Source organism: Apus apus, chromosome 3 (genome assembly GCF_020740795.1).
Source record: "Apus apus isolate bApuApu2 chromosome 3, bApuApu2.pri.cur, whole genome shotgun sequence".
NCBI classification, from domain to species: domain Eukaryota; kingdom Metazoa; phylum Chordata; class Aves; order Apodiformes; family Apodidae; genus Apus; species Apus apus.
The window spans coordinates 8259423-8280685 of record NC_067284.1 but is presented as its reverse complement, the minus strand read 5'-3'; the positions used below and the strand labels follow the sequence as shown (position 1 = coordinate 8280685).

At 42.1% G+C, this 21263-nt stretch overlaps 1 protein-coding gene and 1 non-coding gene across 5 annotated transcripts in view; both read left to right on the top strand.

The window, feature by feature from the left end:
- KLHL32 (kelch like family member 32) overlaps positions 1 to 19368 on the top strand; it is a 114172-nt gene extending 94804 nt beyond the window's left edge. For 3 of the 4 annotated variants that reach the window (XM_051615621.1, XM_051615623.1, XM_051615620.1), the window contains 5 exons: positions 1970 to 2696; positions 11641 to 11699; positions 14528 to 14720; positions 16543 to 16637; positions 18452 to 19368. In XM_051615621.1, the coding sequence (XP_051471581.1) occupies positions 1970 to 2696; positions 11641 to 11699; positions 14528 to 14720; positions 16543 to 16637; positions 18452 to 18613 (1236 nt within the window). In that variant the 3' untranslated portion in view covers positions 18614 to 19368. Of the gene's footprint in view, positions 1 to 1969; positions 2723 to 11640; positions 11700 to 14527; positions 14721 to 16542; positions 16638 to 18451 lie in introns of those variants that run through there. The other variant, XM_051615624.1, reaches the window with a different exon arrangement.
- Positions 13998 to 14069, top strand: TRNAC-GCA (transfer RNA cysteine (anticodon GCA)). The gene has a single exon. It is a non-coding gene; the product is annotated as a tRNA-Cys (tRNA).
- Positions 19369 to 21263: the final 1895 nt, after the last annotated feature.

Below are 21263 nucleotides of genomic sequence, written 5' to 3'. Positions count from 1 at the left end.
CAACCGAAGAGATCCTTCCAATCTATTTGTTAGTAATACAGCCTTAAATCTTACTCTTAAGAGTAAAATTATATCAAGTTTTCAGCTGTAAACATATACAGGTTGGGTGAAGAATGGATCAATAACGGCCTTGAGGAGAAGGACTTGGGGGTGATGGTGGATGAGAAGCTAAACATGGGCCAGCAATTTGTGCTTGCAGCCTGGAAAGCCACCTATGTCCTGGGCTGCACCAAAAGAAGTGTGGCCAGCAGGTCAAGGGAGGTGATTCTGTCCCTCTACTCTGCTCTCATCAGACCCCACCTCGAGTACTGTGTCTAGTTCTGGAGCCCCCAACATAAGAAGGACATGGAGCTCCAGGAGCTAGTCCAGAGGAGGGCTACAAGATAATCAAAAGGCTGGAGCACCTCTTCTATGAAGACAGGCTGAGAGAATTGGGGTTGTAGATTAGGCATTAGGAGGAAATTCTTTAATGTGGGGGTGATGAGACACTGGAGCAGGTTGCCCAGGGAAGTTGTGGAAGCCCCGTCCCTGGAGTTGTTCAACAGCAGCTTGGATGGGGCTTGGAGCAACCTGATCTACTGGGAGATGTCCCTGCCCATGCAGAAGGGTTGGATCTAGATAATCTTTAAGATCCTTTCCAACCCAAACTAGTCCATGATTCTATGAAACATTAAGGAAGAGGAAAGAGGAACAATTTTTTTTTAATGACAACTGTGAGCTAAGCAGCAGAGATGTAGACAATGAGACCCAAGATGGATTGAGAGACTTTTTCATTCAGAGGAGACTGCAACACACACATTAAAATGTATCAGAGGTGGAAGAGAAAAGGAAAGTAGCAAACTAGTTTTCGTGGATGGATAAATTTCTAGGGTTGATCTGGGGGTTCATGAGCTCTCAAATATAAACCCAAAGGTGGAAAATGGGACAATGAGTTGAAGGGTTGCATAGGTTGAAGTCCTGCATAAGTGAACGGAAAATCTGTCTGAAAGGATAGCCAAGCATGGGAATGGTTGTCTTGAGGAACAGATGGTATCTTAATTACTTGAGGTTTTCAAGAATAACTTACACAACAGCTCTTCAAATGGTTTAAGTCCTTCCTAGTCCCTTTTTAGACCTGTCTGGATTCAATATGCTTTAGGTAATTTAAAGGCTATATTTAATTTTGGCAGTTGATACAAGCTGCAGTTGCTGAACAGTTTTAGTCTTCCTTGCTGATTTCTGTCAGTCACAAACCATCAGAGCCTCTTCCCTCTCCTCTGCCTTAATTCTTAATTTCTGCTTCCTTTACACTTTGCTCTGCTTTATGAATAAAATTAATGAAGAAGGAAAAAACAAACAAACAAACAAACTGAAGGGTTCAATATCTATTTTGTTATATTCCTTTAATATTTTTTCATAAATAGAATGAATCATGGAGAGGAGAAAGGGCTTTTCTTTCTAATAATCTAACCATAATCTTACTTTTCTTTCTAGTGTACTTGTGGTCTCCTGTGATCACATAGTCCTTGCATTTATATTGTTCCTCCAGCAGCTTGATTCTGGGACACTGTTATCTCCTACAGCATCAGTCTGCACAGCAGGAGTATTGCACAGCAGTATTGCAACCTGATAATGCTGTGGAAGTTCTGTAGGGGGACTGGTGCAGTGCAATGCTTTTATGTATATTATAAAAAGAAACATAGAATGGAATCATAGAATGGTGAAGGTTGGAAGGGACTTTAAAGATGATAAGGTTCTAACCTCCCTGCTATGAGCAGGGACACCTCACAATGCACCAGGATTGGAGTTTTAGTAGGTACCTTTTATGTTGACTGACATGCATTTGTAACTGCTTTTTATATTGATTGACATCACTACTGAGGAAAGGATATAGCTGCTCTTGGGATGCAAGCAGGTTTCAAAAGACCAGAATTGAACAGAAATGTACACAAATAACAGATGTTTTTCCCTCCCTTTCTCCCACTTACAGCTGGCTGTGAGGTGGCTGGAACACAACTGCCGCTACCAGTACATGGATGAACTTCTCCAGTATGTCCGCTTTGGCCTTATGGATGTGGATACGCTGCACACCGTAGCTCTTTCTCACCCTCTTGTCCAAGCCAGTGAAACTGCCACCGCACTTATTAACGAGGCCTTGGCTTACCACCAGAGTGTCTATGCACAGCCAGTCTGGCAAACCAGGAGGACAAAACCTCGCTTCCAGTCAGACACTCTGTACATTATTGGTGGGAAAAAACGTGAAGTCTGTAAAGTGAAGGAACTGCGATACTTCAATCCGGTAGATCAAGAGAACGTTCACATCGCAGGGATGGCAAACTGGAGCGAGCTGGCGCCCATGCCCGTGGGGAGAAGCCACCACTGTGTTGCTGTCATGGGAGACTTCCTTTTTGTAGCTGGAGGAGAGGCTGAGCAGTCCACGGGGCGCACTTGTGCAGTGAGAACTGCCTGTCGCTACGACCCCCGCACTAACTCCTGGGCTGAGATAGCCCCGATGAAGAACTGTCGGGAGCACTTTGTGCTGGGAGCAGTGGACGAGTTCCTCTATGCAGTGGGGGGCAGGAATGAGTTGCGTCAAGTCTTGCCTACAGTGGAACGTTACTGCCCTAAGAAGAACAAGTGGACCTTTGTACAGTCCTTTGATCGATCACTCTCATGCCACGCAGGATACGTGGTGGATGGTCTTCTTTGGATATCAGGTAGAAAACGTTTCACACAGTTTGAGGTACTAACAAAATACCAAAATATTGTCTCAAATTAAACCAATCAGTCTTACTTGGTTTATATGTGAGGATAATTTTTGTCTTAGGGGATGGGTATTTCCAAGAATTTAAGCCTTGATGCATACAATCAAGTCTGATTAGAAGTACAGGAGCACAACATGCCTTATACCAATTTGTTTGTTTGTTTATTTGCTAAATATCTTTTATTTCCAAGCTGCATGTATCAGATGTGCTACCTCCAGTAGCCATTCATAAATCACAATGAATTGAAATGACAATGCATTTTTGGACAAATTTCAGGTCACAGTTTCTACTTGCTTCCTAAAAACAAAATGTAAGACTTGGTTTGTGTAGTATGAGCTCATACCCCTGCGTTTATTCCTGTTAAAGAAATGGAGAATAAAGTGCTTTTGGCTTGTGTAGACCTAGGGCTTGAAGGCAAATGTATGAACTGCTCTCACTGGCTCTTCAGGAGATCAAAACGTACCGTATCATATATTCAGGAAGGCCAAGATGACCTTTATTGGAAATCATGCATGACTCTGACTGTCCATAACAAGTGCACAGGGCTGCCTAGATATAATCATGGCTTTATGGCACAGAAAGATTAAAGTACAGGCCTTGTAGTCATAAACTAACATAGTATTTGCTGCTCAGATTGATGTACTTTTTATTTAACGTGCACATGGATGGGAGTTGTGAATACTGGGTGACATCAGGCTCTGTAGTGATTTTTCTGGTATTAGTTACTTTGGAATAAAGACAGAGCTGTCTACAGAAGATCTGACAGAAAAATATCTGCCTCTCAGTAAGAAGTGTGTCGTGGAAGGTTATGAAGTTGTAATATTTTACAAAGAAGTTAATGAGTAAATGGGGCAAGTCCTTGAGGAAAATGTTCAGTGATTGCTGTCTTCACTGTAGGTACCCTCTGGGGATTTTAATCTGGTCTGCGATCCTTCCGGTGAAAAGATCATATATGGATGAAGGATTAAATTAACTACTTAGGCCTTCTTTGTGCTTCTCAAAGTGTGTTATTTAGGTTAGTGGAGCTCCTTGCAGGTGTATCTTTCTACCCATGTAGATGAAGTTCTTTATGAGAACTGATTTCCAAACATTGCTGGTAGCGGGAGTAGGTATCTATTTTTATACATATACACTAAAATAATGAATAACAACTTTGGCATTAAAAGCGTAACAGAGCACAGATAACCACCCAGATCTCTGGCAGGTTCTTTGGGTTTCTCTCTTCAATGACTGGCATCAGTCTTGTAAAGTTTGTGCTGTGTATTAATCCTGAAGGGTGCATGTGGTGGGCTTTGAGACCCAGGTATGGTATAGAAACAGGGTTGCAGCTTTAGGCCACCAGCTGGGCATGGTCAGAGCATTGCCTCTGTTTTATTCACTACCTTTCCTGTTTTATCAGTGGCTAGAGATGTCTGCCTGTGATGGGCAATTCAAATACATGGATACTATTACTGCTGTGTCTTGATTTTTATTTTTTTCCTCTTGTGGTTTACATTTGTCAATCTCTATTTATGACAAACAGGATTTTTTAAGAAATTGTATTAAACATGTTAATATAAAATCAGTGAACGAGCACTAGAAACTTCCATCAGAGTGTGGTCCTTGCTGCAGTACAAGAAAAAAAGTATTTTTCTTAATTTCTTTGTTTTCCTATACAAAAAAAACAACAAGGAACTATTTGATAGAGATTTTAAAACAAATGGTTGAACATGACTTTTAATCTTTCCAGATAGGAAAGGGAAAATGATGCTGAGGATTAATTAATGTGCTTAGTTACGTGAGTGAAATGTATGCCTGCCTGTGTATTTAAATACTGTCTGCATTTAAATAATGAAGCAGTGTGATACTCTGTTCAAGGATATGTCTCTAATACAGCTGCAGAATCAGGGGAGGAGGTAAGTGAAAGCCTGCCAGATGAACTCTTTAGAACTGGGCAAAACAACAAAAAGTATTTTATCAGTGTTCTTGCATCTAGATTTGAAACTGCCACCAACACAGCTTCTGTTGTAAAGTCACAGTAAGGTGCAATGTTTTGGCAGTGGAATAAGATAGACAGTTTTCAGTTGTATTTTGTATAGTTATTGAGAAAATGCTGAGCAAATTGAGTTGGTAGATTCTGACAGGTTGTTATGAGAACATACTATGCAATACTTTGGTAGGGTATTGATCTGAATTATGTACTTACAGATTGAAAACTGGATTCTTTGTATTGAATAGAGTTATTTTATAAATAGAAGTAGATGGACATGCAGTAACTGTAGCTAGCTTTCTATTATTGATTAATTGCTTAGGGCCAGAATGCTGTGTGCTGTGTGTCTGTATTCAGGGGCAAGGGAACGAATAGTACAGAGAGATGTTTTATTGTTCCAAAAATATCAGCAGTCACTGCTGAAGAAAATCCACTCTTTGTCATCAAATACAAGGTGTTAGCGTAAGAGTAATCAGTGATGCTGGAAGGAACTTAATTTTTAAGTATGTGGCTTAAAATGAAGTAATTAAAAATTAATCTGTGCTAGGGATGTTTCTGAGCTGTATCCCTGCTGCTTTTTCTGGGAATTACAGTTCATCAACAAGATCTCTCAAAGTCAGTCTGCTACTACCAGCTGCCAAGGTGGTGCCCAGTTTTTTTAGTAAGTGAACACGTTTATTACTGATAATAGAAGTTTCTAGCCCTTGTATTTATGAAGGGAGTCATCAAAACATGACCCAGACTCTATAGCCCAAGTGTCAGGGCCTCTCCTTCAGCCCCGTCTTCTAAAGACTTTGCTATTCAAAAGCTGATGAGACTTAAGGGGTTTCTGTTATTATTATTGGTATTCATTGTCAGCTTTGCTGCTCCTTTGGGAGAAATACAAGAAAGAATCAAAATAATAGAGCACAAAATCATGGGAAAGGCAGCAGGGAAGTGTGCTAAGCAAAACACTGTACAATCATAAGGACCTGCTCGAGGTAGGAGTTGGGTGGCCAGTGTTTCAGATGACAGAGGGACTCCTAGGTTGCCACCACCCCTTTGGGGTTCTTAACCTGCCAGAAGGCTCAGAGGGACCCTTCTGTACTCTGGAGCTAGTTGGACCCTCTGGTCAGCATAAGCAGGTTCAGCTCTTCAGTTTTCTGAGCTCCATATATTGTGGAACGTATTTTTATATTGTGTAATTATTTTTTCTCATTTTATAATATTTTTTTTTCACAGCCCCCATTTTCTTTTACTTATTTTAAAAAATAGATGAGAATTCATTAAAATAAGGTCTCTGTATCGACAGTACAGCATTGGGCAGATGGTTTGGAAATTTTATAGAAAGATGAATCTTACAGGCCCCAGTTAACATCTGACATTGTGACCTGTTTCACAAACAAACTGCATGCCACATGCTTGAACAGTGAAGTATTTGAGTGAAAGAGAAGCAAAATGCACCAGACCCTTTGGAGTTCAACATTACTCACAGTCATTCCTATAAAAGCAGGGAAATATTTTTCTATAAGGGTGAGAACTTGAACTGTGCCCATTTCCCTGCATCCTCCATGGTGTGCATGTGCAAATCTGGAGACTTAACTTTTCTGTTCACATTAACCTTCCTCCTCCTCCATAGGTGTAGTGCCCGTGGGGACAGAGAGGGGCAGGGAGCCTTCGCCAGGCAGTTCAGCTCTGGGCCATTCCTGCACCTGCAGCTGGGGATAACAAGGCTTCTCCTCCTCCTCAAGTGCACAAGAGATTAGCACATGAAAAGTCTTCTCTAAAGCAAAGCATTATGCTGTTGTTTCGCATGTTGTTGTTTGAGTTGCCTGACCTGCCTGTGTCAGCTATAATCAGATCTTGACATGCACATGCAAACTCAGCTTGGGACGGGGGAGGTGGTAAAGAAGCCAACCCGGTACAGTTGCTTTTATATCTAACGGCTTTTCCTTCAAAATTCAAGATTCTTTTTTATATGACTTTTCCCCTAATGGTAATTTTAATCAAAGAAATGACTGAAGTCGCGTATCTTGGAGAATTATTTTTGCAAGTGGTTTGGGGGAGTAAAGTACACTTCCTATCAGGGTGCTCTTAGTTCTGAGGAGAAATTTTTTCTCTGTAAATGACTGTAAATTGGTTTTATGAAAATAGATCTGGAATAAATAAGAATCTGTGATATATAACCAAATTGAGTTTTGGGGTGCAGCTGGCACAGAAATTTCCAGGAGCATGAGCTTAACTAGTACATAAATATTGTCTCAGTGGTGCAGTCTTAGTCTGTAAATGGAACAGTGTTTCTGTTGTTATTATTCTTATTGTCATCATCAATATCTTTGAATATAGATGATGGATCTCACAACTGTAACACATGGACATTTACAGGTTTGATGGCATTGATTCTTCTTAGATGGAATGTCAACATCAGGTGTTAATGACTTAAAAAAACAAAACCAACCAGCCACAAACAAACTAGAGCTTGTGTCCCTCTTGTTTGCAAGCTGGCTTGCATCCAGGGTGGAGCAGTTTTAATCAGAGCTGCTGTTGGCACCTTCCAGGGTTACTTATTAGGGTAGGAGAATATGCTCCAGCTCAGCTGTCCTTGCTGCACCTGGGCTGGCTGAAGTGAAAAGCGGTGGGCTGGCATGTTGAGGGAGCATTATCTTGTGTTTAACACACAGACACGTTAAGAGAGGAGAGATTTCTATTTTAAAATAGCAGAGCACCTTGGGGCACACGTCAGGAGTTTCTATATATTCCCTGGATTTGCTGGAAGGAATACACGTGGGAGCTCTTTGCCAACATGTAGTTTTACACGTCTCCCAGCAAACTCGGATTGGTGCGTGCAGCCTAGCACTTGGGGACTTTGGAGAGAGTGGTGAGATGATCTGGGGGACTTGGATTGGATTAGATTTCTCAAGTCATGTGGGGGTCTTACTAGGACACATTATAAATATGGATTATAAATTTTCGATTGGGAAAATGGTGTTGAATCTGCTGCCTCCCACTCTTCTCTTTTTGGAGGGATTTTATTGAATGTGCTTTTCAGTGCAGCTTGTGGACTGTTTGGGCGGCTGTAAGAACCCAAAATATTTCCCCATGTCTGAAGGTCTGGACAAAGCAGATCTCTGACACCTCCAGGAATTTCTTCATGCAGAGGGACACTGTTGCATAAGTTGGGAGCTTACTCAGAGGGCTTAAAAAGCAGGGTTTATGGCCTGCAAGGGAGTTAGCAATAGTGACTGTGGCAGTGTAAAAACATTGTAAGCCCCTGGGTTGGATGCTGGGCTTTCCATGAGTGTGTTCGGGTGTCTGTAACAAGAAAGACAGGCTTGTCCTGAGGGTGCTCCTTGCCTCCCAGAAACTCTAGTCCTCAAAGCAGCCTGCTCAAAGTGGTACAATCATTGCTCCTGGTTTATAAACCCCAGCAGGAGCTGACCAAACTGTAATTTTTCTGCCACTTACCCAGCCAGAGTTTTCTTTCCTTAACTGTTGAGTTACTACAGCATTAGCTGCTATTGCTTGACATAAAATTTAATAGTATAGTTTCTATTTTTAAATACTTCTTTTCAAGTGTCATTACCATGCCTTTCCCCTCCTTTCTTCATACAAAGAACTGCAAAGAAGTTTAAAAAAATAATCTCGGAAGTGTGTGTTATTTTTAGTACCATTTCTACTTTTTTTTTTCCTTGCCCCCTCCCCCAGTTATTTAAGAGACATATTGCTCTTCTTTTGCCCTTACCCAGCTGTCTGTAGTATGTTTTTTTTAAAAAAAAGTTCAAGAGGACATTGCAGACTTTTGAAATTTGAATTTTGGCAGAAAAATTTAAACTTTTGCTATAGCACTTCAAAGTTAGGAGGAACTTGAGTTTGAAAATTGATGCAGATATAAGATGGCATATTTAATGACAGATGTATCTATAGAAACCTGTTAAGATGCAGATTATCCCCCTGGGGAGGGGAGATCAAAACTGCCAATCTATAAAATATACTTGTTAGGGGAAGGCATGGAATCTATCTCTGCGAGCACTTTGATTGCAGGGGACAGTGTAGCAGCATGTGGCATCATAACCTAAGAGCAGACAAATCAGCTTGATGACTTTCAAAGCCAAGAATACTGCTGGAGGCAAGGGTACTCCAGTCTAGAAGAAATTAAAACATATAGAGACTGTTATTAATTCCAGATCTATTTTTGTGTAGTCAAATCTGTATGCAAATCCTTAGCATCTCATTTTGGCAGATTAATCTAAAAGTGAAGAGCGGTATGTGAAGGGAATGTAATGATAAAACATGACAGCTGAGCAATATTGCAGGGGGAGAATGTAAGCTGTGTTCTTGATACAAGGGGCTCTTTGTGAAGAGAGGCAAATAATTTTGCTTATTTGATTATTGCATTATTTTACAAGGAAGCAACCCCCTTCTTTCTGTTCTTCCTCCAGATCTTTCCCCTCAAATTCAGGTGTCCTTTCTGAATGGGAATATGTGACCCCTCGTTGTAGTTCCCACATATCTCCTGCAGCTTAGCATTCTGCAAGTAATCATCCAAATAACTATGATTTTTATTTTTCAAAATACTAATCCGACATCTCATTTTTAAACATTATGCCAGGAGGGAAAATAACTATGTAAAAGAAAATCAAATTACAAAACAGATAGTAGAAAAGATTGTTTTGTGCAGGTGGCTGACAGCCACTAACACTGTGAAAGCTGCACAACAGCAGAGAGACAAATAACAGGTTGTGGAACTAGACATGGAAACAGTCATTGCTTTGCAGTGCATGTCCTTGCAGGTGTACTTCCTAGGTGCTGTCCTGGGCAGTGTGTGGTACAGTGTGATGGAAACAGTTTGGAAAGGCTACATCTCATCTTGGCTGTCTCTTAACCTGTTTCTCTGGGTCCATGTGTAGGGGCCCCTGTACAGATGGGCTGGTGCTTGCAGAAATGCACCCAAATACCCAGTTATTCCTCCTTGCTACTGCAGCTGAAGACAAGATTATTGAACAGATTTGTCCATAGTTTCTGCAGTCTGCCAATCAGACTCTTGGCCTCATTCATTATTTGAAGGGACCAGAGGGTACATCTGTGTTAGCAAGTGGCTCAGCCCAGTTGGAGCAGATCAGCAGACAAAACCTTGGTGTCCAGCTCTCTCTATCTTCTCTATGTACCGTTCACTTTTCTCTGCCCCCCCCCGCCCCCCGTTGAACTAGATTTATTCTGGTCCTCTGGAGCAAACATTCCCAGCACTTGACTGGTACAAAACCATCCAAAAGACCAGTTATTATTTCACACCCTTAGGCCTCTGTTAGGAACTGAAGTACACCTGGAGTAGAGATTCTGGTTTACTGTGAATGTGCACCAGTACTGCCTTGCAGCCTGAAATGATCATAGAATGAATCATAGAATCACAGAATGGTTTGCATTGGAAGGGACCTTAAAGATCATCTAGTTCCAACCCCCCTGCATGGGCAGGGACACCTCCCACTAGATCAGGTTGCTAAAATCACAATATGGCTCTGAACTAAAATGCTGCACTAGGTGCAACTGGAGGCTGGCACAATGAGGGTTCCCTAGCACAGAGCCATGTTGAGACTAGTTGGGGATAAAAGGTAAAAATCCAGCAATGGACTTAGTAGGACTGGGCCATAGCTCAGCCATCAGGAATGTGAGCAGCTCTGCCACTGCTCTGTCTGAAATGGGATGTTCTTGTAAAAACCTAAGCATAAACAAATGTCATGACAGATCAAATTCCTTCCTGTCACTGCTGTGGATTTTGTCCATCATTGGTACATGCTATTTAAACTGTAATTTAAAAATTTTGTCCATCAATATGAATTTCGCCGGTGTGTGGCCATTGGTGTGCCTTCTGGTAGGGTGAAAAGTGAGGTGCAGCTTGCAGGTGTTATTTCTGGTCCCAGCTTCCTATGGGTCCAAGGTGGTGTCAGAGGGGGGACTGGGACCTACAGCAGTGCTGTGGGGACACTGTGTCCCCAGGAGGCTTGACTACACTTGAGAGCATGTTTACACAGGTAAGGTTAGAGACTTGAGACTGAAGAATTTTTCTACCAGTTTACTCAGTTAGATTTGCCATTTCGAAGTACGGGATGATGGGGCATTAAACAGATACTGTGTTGAGGTATATAGTTGGTTTGTGGCATCTACTTGGGTCAGACTCTGTTCTGGACTTTTCTGAGGTGCTTTAGACCTTGTTTTCTAAAAGTTATTGGAAAGTATGTATGCTAAATGGTAGTGTTGCTTCTGGTCACCATGATGGAACCTTTCAACATACGTTGAAGCCAGGAGATGTTCTCCCTGTCACACAGACTAAATACAGAATTTCATTTGAATGCACAGGTGAGAGCAGTTGCACAGGGTTGTGCTCTGCTTTCCAGCTGGCAGTGGTGTCCCACGTCACACTCTTGGTTCAGCAGAGCTCTTCTCCAACCTCTTCCTTCTCTCTGATGCAAACCTGTCTCTTCTTCCTTTACACCATGTTCTTGGAACAGTCTCCTTGCATCTCCTGGGAACACCCCTGTCCTGTGGATGGTTGGGCTAGATGATCTTAGAGGTCTTTTCCAACTGTCACAATTCTGTGAACAGGGACAGATTTTGTGTCTTGATGATGGCTGAATGCACTTTCATTTATAAACAGATAAATTTGTACCTCATTTTTAGCCCATAGAACAATTAGCTTTGCAAAAGAAGTCTGGGGCGGGGGGGAGGGGGTTGTTGCTATTATTTTGTGTTTCTGGGCATTTGACAAATGATGTACTTACTACCTCATAACCAGATTAAAAAGTGGAATGAGCAGTAGAATGTAATTACAAGTGGTGATATGCAATGTAACTATGTCAGCAAATGAACCTTGGAATTGGTTATTTTGTTATACCTGATCTTAGTCCTGGTTTTTGCTTAAATGAAACAATGTAACCTGTATAAACTCTTTCATAGGAGGAGTAACAAATACTGCACAGTATCAAAACAGGCTCATGGTCTATGACCCTAAGCAGGTGGGTGTCTGTGTTGTATGTGTTTTTCTGTTTTCCCTCCAACAGGTCTGTTAGCAGATACATACAATGATTTTTGTAAGGCTAAAAATACTGACCATTTGAATTAGTGGTGTTTTAAATTCACTTTGTACTAATGTGAGAGTTTAACAGAGAAATGGAGACCCTGACTTTCTATTATATTTTTTTTAAGCCTGTAGGTGTTAGAAACATCTAGATTAAAAACAGAAATGTGTTTTAAATCCTCTGTATTTAGCAGTATTTAGTTTGCTTGTTCATTTTTTTGTAAGCCAGCAGCCCAGGGCAATGTATACTCAAAGTCAGTGTTACAAAATACTTCTTGACACTGGCATTTCTGCTTTGAGTTGCGTATACAGGCTTTTTGTTTTCTGCAGACTTTCAGAACTATACTACCTGGCTGTGACTTATTCTGCTGACTGCAAGGGTGCCTACCATTTCATTACCCAAGCACCTAAAATATCTTTTAGGGATTATTTCATACATTATGTATGTGTTTTGATTAGGTTAGCATGGCTCAGTAACCATTTCAGAGGGTTAGGGCATGGTTATGCCCTCTTTGTTTGTATTAGGAATTAAAAGTCCTAAGCTTGCAATCAGAGTTGCATACCTTGATTTACACCCGCGTGGAAGAGTATTGACTTTTCTGATTGTAAGATAGGGGCTTTGATTGCTGTATTTGGAACCAAATTGTGCCGGAAGATAGTTCTGCATGGTTCCCACTGACTTTTTAGAGCACAGCACACGTGGGTCCTGAAGCAGAAAGCAGGCAATGACAAACCTGCCTCTTTCTTTTTGAGGTGCAGCTTTATGCGTTGATTGTACAAGCGCCAATTCTGTCCTAAATCCAAGTACTAATTACAGGCAGCCACTTTTTTCGCTTATGAGGGGGACACTTATTTAGACACCATGACTCTGTTGTGTTATCTTTCGTGTTGGTTCTTTACTTGCTGGTGTGAAAGCTGCACCCCAGAACACCCGTGGCAGGGCTACCTCAGCATGCTGTGCTGGCGGTGAGAAGCCTGGCCTGGCGCCTGAGGGGTTACAGGGGAAGTGTGCCCTTGCATTCTTCAAACGAGGGCCGCTTCGTGTTTGTACACACCAGCTCTTTTTAAAAATTCTGCTGGCATATTGTTTACGGTGGGTACTGGAAACCATCACATCTGCTTGCATCCCACACGGAATCTCAATAACTCTATCATTCAGCACCAGCGCCTGCTTCTGCGCGAGGCCTTTGTGGCGAGTCGATAATGCCTGCCATCTGCCACCGAGCACACAGCTACCTGCCAACAAGCCGGCTGGGGTGACCTCTGCTTCCCCACCACTGATTAGTATTCACACGCTGGCTTATTAGGAATGACCCCACCAGGCCCCTCTGTTTCTTTGCCTTTGCCGTGCTTTGCGGCTCACCTGGCAGGCACTGCAGTGGAGGAAGCTAAAGATATAATCAGGGGATGCAGGCAGGCTTTGCAAAGCAGATGGTGTCTATAGTCTGGTGTTAAGAGACTGGACTACTAATGCAAGCATTAATGCCTAATATTCAACTATTACCCACTGAAATGTATAGCTGTGTATGGTGGAGGTTAAAAGGCAGCAGTGTTAGAGGCTCCCGAGTTGCAGCGAGCGGCAGCGCGTGCATCGCAAAGAACTAACTCACAGATTTTTACTTCCTCCACTTAAATAAATTAATCCTCTCCATTGTCAGGTTGTTTGATTTGGCAAGTGCAGCAGGAGCAATTGTTTCCTTAGGTTTACAATATGCTTTAATCCCTTTTCTTCTGTGTCCTTTCCCCCCTTCCTTTCAAAAAGCACAATTATTGAATCTTGTTAACGAGGAAGAAAAAGATGCAAAAGGACATTACTGTTTGTAAGTGCCCACAAATAAAGGGTTAGCATCAAACCAAATGCATGAATAATTTGAGAAGATTCTTTAGGAATTTAGTTTTCCCTGTTGCTTCATTCCCCAAGGATAAGATCAAATAAACTCTGAATTATGAAAGGTAGAAGAATCTCTCTTCTCTCATAAGAGAGCTAGTTGGCACAGATAATTTTAGCGCTGTATACAAAGGAGACATCTAATAGTCTTGCTTAAGGAGTATTTGCTTCTGAATTCTAAAGAAGAAAAAAGGCTTTGAAACTTGATGAGCTAAACAGAAAAAAAATACAAAGCAAGAAATACTATTAAAGTAATGAATTTTAATGTGGGAACTGTAAATTACATTCAAAGTCCAGTATGTCTAGTCAGTGTTATAGGCAACATGCATAAATAAACTAAAGGGCTCAGGGGGTATAGCTCAGTGGTAGAGCATTTGACTGCAGATCAAGAGGTCCCTGGTTCAACTCCAGGTGCCCCCTCTTTTTCAGGGAGATGACCTGATGACCTTCCAGTACTGGAAGGGGCTACAGGAAAGCTGGGGAGGGACTTTTTACAAGGGGTTGTAGAGAGTGGAAGAGGGGAGGTTTAGGTTAGACATAAGGAAGAAATTCTTCAGGGTGAGGGTGGTGAGACACTAGAACAGGTTGCCCAGGGAGGTTGTGGATGCCTCCTCCCAGGAAGTGTTCAAGGCCAGACTGGGTGGGGCTCTGAGCAACCTGATCTAGTGGTAGGTGTCCCTGCCCATGCAGGGGGGTTGGAACTGGTTGATCTTTAAGGTCCCTTCCAACTCAAACCATTCTGTTGTTCTATGACATGAACAACAATTATATACACTTATGATTTCTCTCCAACAGTAAGGAGAACACCTTACATGTGCTGCAGTTATTGTAGGTGCATCTTTGAGCTGTGCTGAGACGAGTTCTCTTTTCCTTTCCAGAACAAGTGGTTAAGCCGTAGCCCGATGCTGCAGAGGAGAGTGTATCACTCCATGGCTGCTGTCCAAAGGAAACTTTATGTGTTAGGTGGGAATGATCTGGACTACAACAACGATCGGATCCTGGTTCGGCACATAGACTCCTACAGCATAGATGCTGACCAGTGGACACGTTGCAGCTTCAACATGTTGACAGGTGAGTACTGTACACCAACACCTATCACTTCTTTTCCCTTTAGATGCCTTTAGTATGTGGAACTTCATGACGTGGCCTCCATTGCTTCTGAGCAATTGTTGGCCAACAGGGCACTTTTGATTACTGTTCAGTCATAGAGTGTTCTACAAAATATTTGTCTTGGGACACTGTGCAGTAAAGGTGCCCATAAATGTAATTTGATTAAGCAATCAAAAATCTTTGTCATAGTATTGTCCCTACTTATTTTTGATTCTCCAAAAGCTTGGTTGCACTGGTAGGTTTAGCTCCCTGCTTGAGTGTTCAACAGGCAGAAACTGTTTCCTGCTGGCACTGAACACCACTGGCCACCACTTACTTCTAAGCAATCTCTTCCTAAAAAATTACCCAAAAGGAGGAGACTTTGTTGGAATTCTGTCATCAGGGGTGACCTGAGTATCTCTGTTAGCTATGGATCTGTGAATGACAATCATTAGCAGGAACTGTTACACCAGCAACTTGTGAAGCACTGTGATTCACTGTCCCTGCCACTCGGTCCACAAAATTTCACTGCCACCTCATAAAATTCCCAGTTGTACTGCCTCCTCAAATCCCTGGGAGGAACAGGCTCGTGACGCATTCCCAGAGAAGCACCACCAGCAGCGTTGCAGAAGAGGATGCATTTCCAGGACAGAATTAATGTTGGGGCTGTTCTCTTGTGCAGCAGACTTGGAGCTCAATTAGTCACAGCAACTGGCAGCCAAGAAGTGTCAGCGCAGGCTGCTACAGAAGTCCTAGAACTGAACCTCCCTCACTTTTCATCCTCTTCCATTTGGCATTGCGTTGATTTCTGAGATCTACCACTAAAATGATACAAAGGATGTAGGAGCTTAACTAGAAGCTCAGGATAGACAGAAACACCAGAGAAATGAACATCTGACAAATAAGACAGTCACCTTATGTCTTTTTCCTCACGGTAGGTTTAAAAGCTGCTCTAGTGGCAACTTTGTTCTTTAAGATACTGCATTAGGTTTCTTAATCTCTGAGATCTGGAAAAGGTTGCTTGGTTTCTAAGTCAGGTCTTCAGAGTATTTCATGGACATTGGGGAGAGAGGCATGGATTAAAAAGAAGTTACACATTCTCAAACAGAAGTAGTTTTTCATATCGCTTTTGCTCTCCACTTATTTTATTTTATTATCTGGAGCAACTGATACCACTTGGGAAGGGAACCATCTGATTTGCAACTGCAAAAGTGCTACTACCTGGTGTGTTGTTTCCACAACCTGCACCTTGAGAAGCCATCTAAGCCTTTCTTTGCAAATGTACCTGTTGCACCAGGTAGTGCAGATTGTTTTTTTAAGGCTGTATTTATCCTTCAAAGCTCCCAAACTTGTTCAGGAGACTGTTGCTATGGGAATAGCATACTTTACCATACTTGTACCTGGAGGAGAAGGGGGGTGAACAGGTGTGGGCAGAACATGAGGGGTGTTCAGCTCTCTCAGGATGTGTGTGTATGTGATAGCAGAGAGGCAGGCAGGGTGCCTATCACCTATGAAATGCACATGTGCAAAACCTCAGGCCATTGAGGAGACAGCAGATGGTCCCTTTACAGCCTCAGTTTATTGCTAATCTGGGGGATCTCTCTGGACAGCACCGTATGGGGCTCCTGCAGAGAGCAAAGAGCAGCCCTCACACTTCACCTTCACTGCTGCTCGTTGCGAATTCTGAAACAGTCGGGTCATTGCCAAGTGCGTTTATCATTGTGTTACAGAACTCCAGCATTAGGTGTTAAAAGGGTTAATTGAACACTGAAAGTGGTTTCTATTTCCTTTTTTTTTGCTGTAGGTCAAAATGAGTCTGGAGTTGCCGTCCACAATGGAAGAATATATTTAGTTGGAGGCTATTCAATTTGGACAAATGAGCCTTTGGCATGTATCCAGGTGAGTGATTTAGGTTTCTTTTAAAGTCTTTTCCAATAATTTTGCAAGGATAGGTTTTGCACAGGGGTTTTTCAGAAAGGAAGATGCACATGAAGTGGAGAGAGATTAAAAATGTTTCTTATGCAGCCACTGAACCTGCATAAACACAGGGAGGAAATGCTGTGGATATTGAAAAGATTTCCAGAGGAGCCATTAGATCAAATTAGTGTAAGATATTCTAGTAAAGCAAGGTTGAGGAGTCTCCTTTGCCAAGGTTTGGGTAAAATAATGAGTTACATATTCTCAAGTTACACAATCAAGTTCAAAAGTAAAAGGGTTGCAGAAATGGATGATGGGGTAAGGACTTAAAATTTTACAGCCCATTTTGTGATTTATTTTTTTTTTAATGTGTTTTTTTTTTTCCCCTCCAAGTTGTCTGTCTGAAAAGCAGCCAGAATTAATGAGTTGTTCTTTGGCAAAGTGCAGTCAGCTTACAACCTGCCCCAGCACTTACTGCTTCAAAGCTTGAATGGAAGTTTTTTGATCCCTGCTGTAGCTTGTCCAACAAACTCCTGTGCTCTCTCATCTTGTACAAGTGCAGCTTGCTTGCAGATCCATGGCTTTCAGATAGTCCCATAAAGAAATCAGGAATTCTTATCTTTCTGCATTTTTAGCCATTGCTTTGTGACCAGCTGGGCAGTTAGAGACAGAAACTCTTGTTCACATCTCAGTTCCTGCACTTCAGCTGATAAACAACATTTTCATTAGCTTCCAACTTTCTGGATTTTAGGATTTAACCTCCAAACTGTCACATAAGACTAGAAGGTAGACTTTGCATAAGAAGGGAAGGTATTGGAAGTTGAGCTGCTGATCTTGTAATGAACACTTACCAGCATGACTTTGTAAAGAATAGATTGTGCAAGACAAGCAGTTAAAACCATGTTCTGGTCATAGTATAGTTGTGTTTTACTAAACTGTTGGATGCTGTACCTAACAACTATTACTGGAAAAATTATTTCAAACTGGACTGGACAACACTACTTGAAAGATAAATGGAGAAATAGCACCATTTCAAGAGCATGGCTTTACTCCAACAACATGCTTGTTTATAATCAGCAGGTACTTTACCAAAGTTCACCTGGGCTTAAATACTGCTTAGTGACCAGTGAAGATGATTCAGGGATCTTGCCTTCCTACATGGACACTTGTCCATGTTCCCAGACTGGTCATGAGCTAGCAGCCTGCCTGCAACAGTCCCTGGGTTAAAGGGAAAAGTAGTGTAACCAGTGCTTTGACAGAGCTGTGCGTGCTGCCCCTTCTCAGTTGTTGGCATCGTGCCTGGTTTTAACTAGTTGAACTAGCCCTTTTATCTTCAAATTCAGCAAATTTAAGGCTGCTTTTTCCTTTGGAAGACAAAAAAAAATCACGATCTCCATGTATCTTCATTTTCCCTAAATAATTCATTTATTTGGCCTTTCCAACTTGGATAGAGCTCCTTTCCTCCCCAGATACCAGCCTGACAAATGCTTCATCCTTTGTGGTAAGGGCAGCATTTTTGTGCAGAGCACCCTGTGTGCCTGGCTGCTCCTGCTGCTGCCAGGAAGCAGGATCCAGTGTCACTCTCTGCTACTGAGTGCCTGAGCCAACCTAAGGTTTGGGTGATGAGGAAAGCAATAAAACACCAGATAAATCTAGAATCCAGATCCATAAATCTAAAAGGGATCTGAAATTATCTTTCTGATGGGAATAACAGTACATCTGTGCAGTGTGTGCCAGTAAATTTCCTTCAGCCTTCTTCTGTGATCCCCAAAATATTTGTGTGCCTTGACCTGCAGGTGCTGGATGTTAGCAAGGAAGGGAAGGAAGAAGTGTTCTATGGGCCTACACTCCCCTTTGCTTCCAATGGAATAGCTGCATGCTTTCTTCCAGCTCCTTATTTCACATGTCCCAACCTTCAGACTCTCCAAGTGCCTCACCACAGGATCGGCACAATGTGAGACAAGGAACGTGCGCTTCATAAAATTGAAGTGGAAGGAGAAAAAAAAATAATCAAACCCTGTGTATGGAAGGTTTTCTCTGGACTAGTGAAAAGAATCAATCCCCATGAGCTGCTGCTTTACCTTCACACATCTGTCTTAAAGTCGAATCACAGTGGGCAGGAAGGAAGCTATGAGAACTGTCTGCAGTTTATCTCCTGTGGCTCAGATGTAGAAGCATAAACATGAGAGCATCTGGCATTTCTGCTGGTGACTGCTTGCTACCTGTCTCTACTTCATTTCCTTATGCAACTTCATAAGGCATTGTGAATGCTCTCAGCTCCTCCTGGGCTGCTCTTCTCTGGAGTCTGCACATTCAGTTCTTCACTAATGGCACTTTCAAAGCTGACAGAACTCTGTTTGTATTGACAAAGGTGATATAATACTGTGGTAATTATGCAACTTACTTGATACCTTTGGCAAAAAAGAGTAACAAATGTATTGACTTCCAATTCCAAACTCTGTCGTTTACAGTTTCTTTTATTAATACTTCATTTGAAATTTAAATATTGCAAAGCAGATTAAAACAAACAAACAAAACCCCAAACAAGCTCTATAGCATATGAGGAACAGATGAAAATTGTCTTAGCTGAAAGACAAAGACATCAAAGCTTCATGACTAAAGTCTAAACTGAATGTGTTTGAGAATCTGAAGATCATTTGGGATGTCATTTACCAAGGTCTACTATCAAATAAATGTTACCTTCTTCATATGATGAATTCCTCCTGACAGCTGCAGTCTTCTAATGGTGGAGAACAGCCTCTTTACTGTATAATTAAAATGTGCCATTTACTTAATATTTTTAATATCCGGTTTGCAAAGGGTCACCACATTTACAATTATCAATGAACAGTCTCATTTTGTCCAACATATGGTCCCACAAATCACTGGTCTCTGGAGGCTAAACAGGTGTAGAACAATGTCAGTATTTATTTATTTATTCTTTCAGTTTATATGGTGTGTCTCCATGCCATACTCCAGGCATATGCCAGTTCACAATAAATACTCTATAACCTGTTACATTTTGGCTTTGCTTGGCTACTGCAGCGCCTGTCTCTTATTTCTGTCTTTTATTTAGGCATCTAACAACTTTGATGTTTGTAAATTTTAACCAAGCATGTAATTAAATCTTCTTCTATTTATGATTTATGGGTACTCTGCACTTCTCTGCTTTACCTACTGATCTGTTCCCTGCCACCATGCTCCTCTGGTGCATTTAGTTTCCAAATCAAATACATCGTTTGACTTGTAAGGGTCTGTTTAGTGATACAGAGAGGTGAACTTTATCACCATTTCCCTCTCCAGCTGGGCAGTGTGCTCATGGAACATCACCTTTTCTTTTCCAGTAATTTTCAAGTTAGAAAGTTTTGTGGATTTTTTTTTATTGAGCCTTCTCACTCTGGTTGCACAGAGCAAAGCTGCAGCTGCAGCCTGGCACGCTAACTGGAGTGCTAAGATCTCCCTCTGCACACAAAGCCAGCCTACATCCAGGCAGTACTTCAATTCTCTCTTAACTGCTTGGGAGCTGTATGGGCTGTGCATCAGGAATGTTGTTGGTTTTATTCCTCTGACCTCCTGGAAATCAGCATGAAGGGCCAGCTCTCCTAACAGCCCATTTACACTTGAATAATTCCACCGCTGCCCTGCGTGAGCAGCAGGGCCCACGCCTGGTGAGTGTTTGAAGTTCTACTTACAGGTCACTTGCAGGGACACAAACATTACATGTGCTGTTTTCCAGAGGAGTGTGGTGACTAAATAACCAAAACGTGTGTGTAGAGATCCTTGGGGCTCTGGGCCTCATCCTGGAGGTACCACACCAGGTGAGTGATCAGCTTTTGCTCTGGGTGCAGAACTGACGTACACTGGCTATTTCCCAGGTGGTGGGAGAATTAATTTCTAAGCCTTTGTAATGCCCAGTGCACTTCCAGACAATAGTGCAAAGTCTGCTTTGTTTGGTTTAGTTTTGAGGCTTTGTTCCTAGGCCTCAGCTTACCACAGTTGTAGCTGGGAAATCGTTCCTGACCTGCTCCTCCTGGAGAGTGAGGGTTTACGAGGGGTCTGGTGGGCAGCGATCTGCTGCAGGCTGGGGTTTGAGAGGGGCAGCTTCCTTATGGAAAGCAGCTTCTGCCTCTTGGTGTGAGGACTGAAAGGCCCGAGTGTAGGGCCAGAAAGTTACTTATCATGTTTGTTCTGCCCTTCCGACGCTTTTACTGTGGCAGCTGTGATCACCAATTGTCTGCACTGGTGAGTAGCAGTTTTAAACAGCTGTGCAATTGCATTACATTAGTTAAGGCTACCACAGCCACGGGGCCTCAGGATGACACATATGCTCCTGTTAGTGTCAGGATTCTGCTCTGGCTCTTAATCGTCAGGCTCCAGTGACTACAGAGGAGTCTTTTGTGTCAGCCTCTTAGTTCCTAAGTTTATCACAGAATTGTCATGGACTCTGAGATCAGAGTCCAACCATTAGCACAAAAAAACAAAACCAAAACCAATCAAACACAAACAGCCAAAAAACACCCACAAAAAAAAGCCTGCAACCTCAGTCACTAGAGCCTGCCCTGAAATTCCTCATCTACACATTTCTTGAATACCTCCAAGGATGGTGAC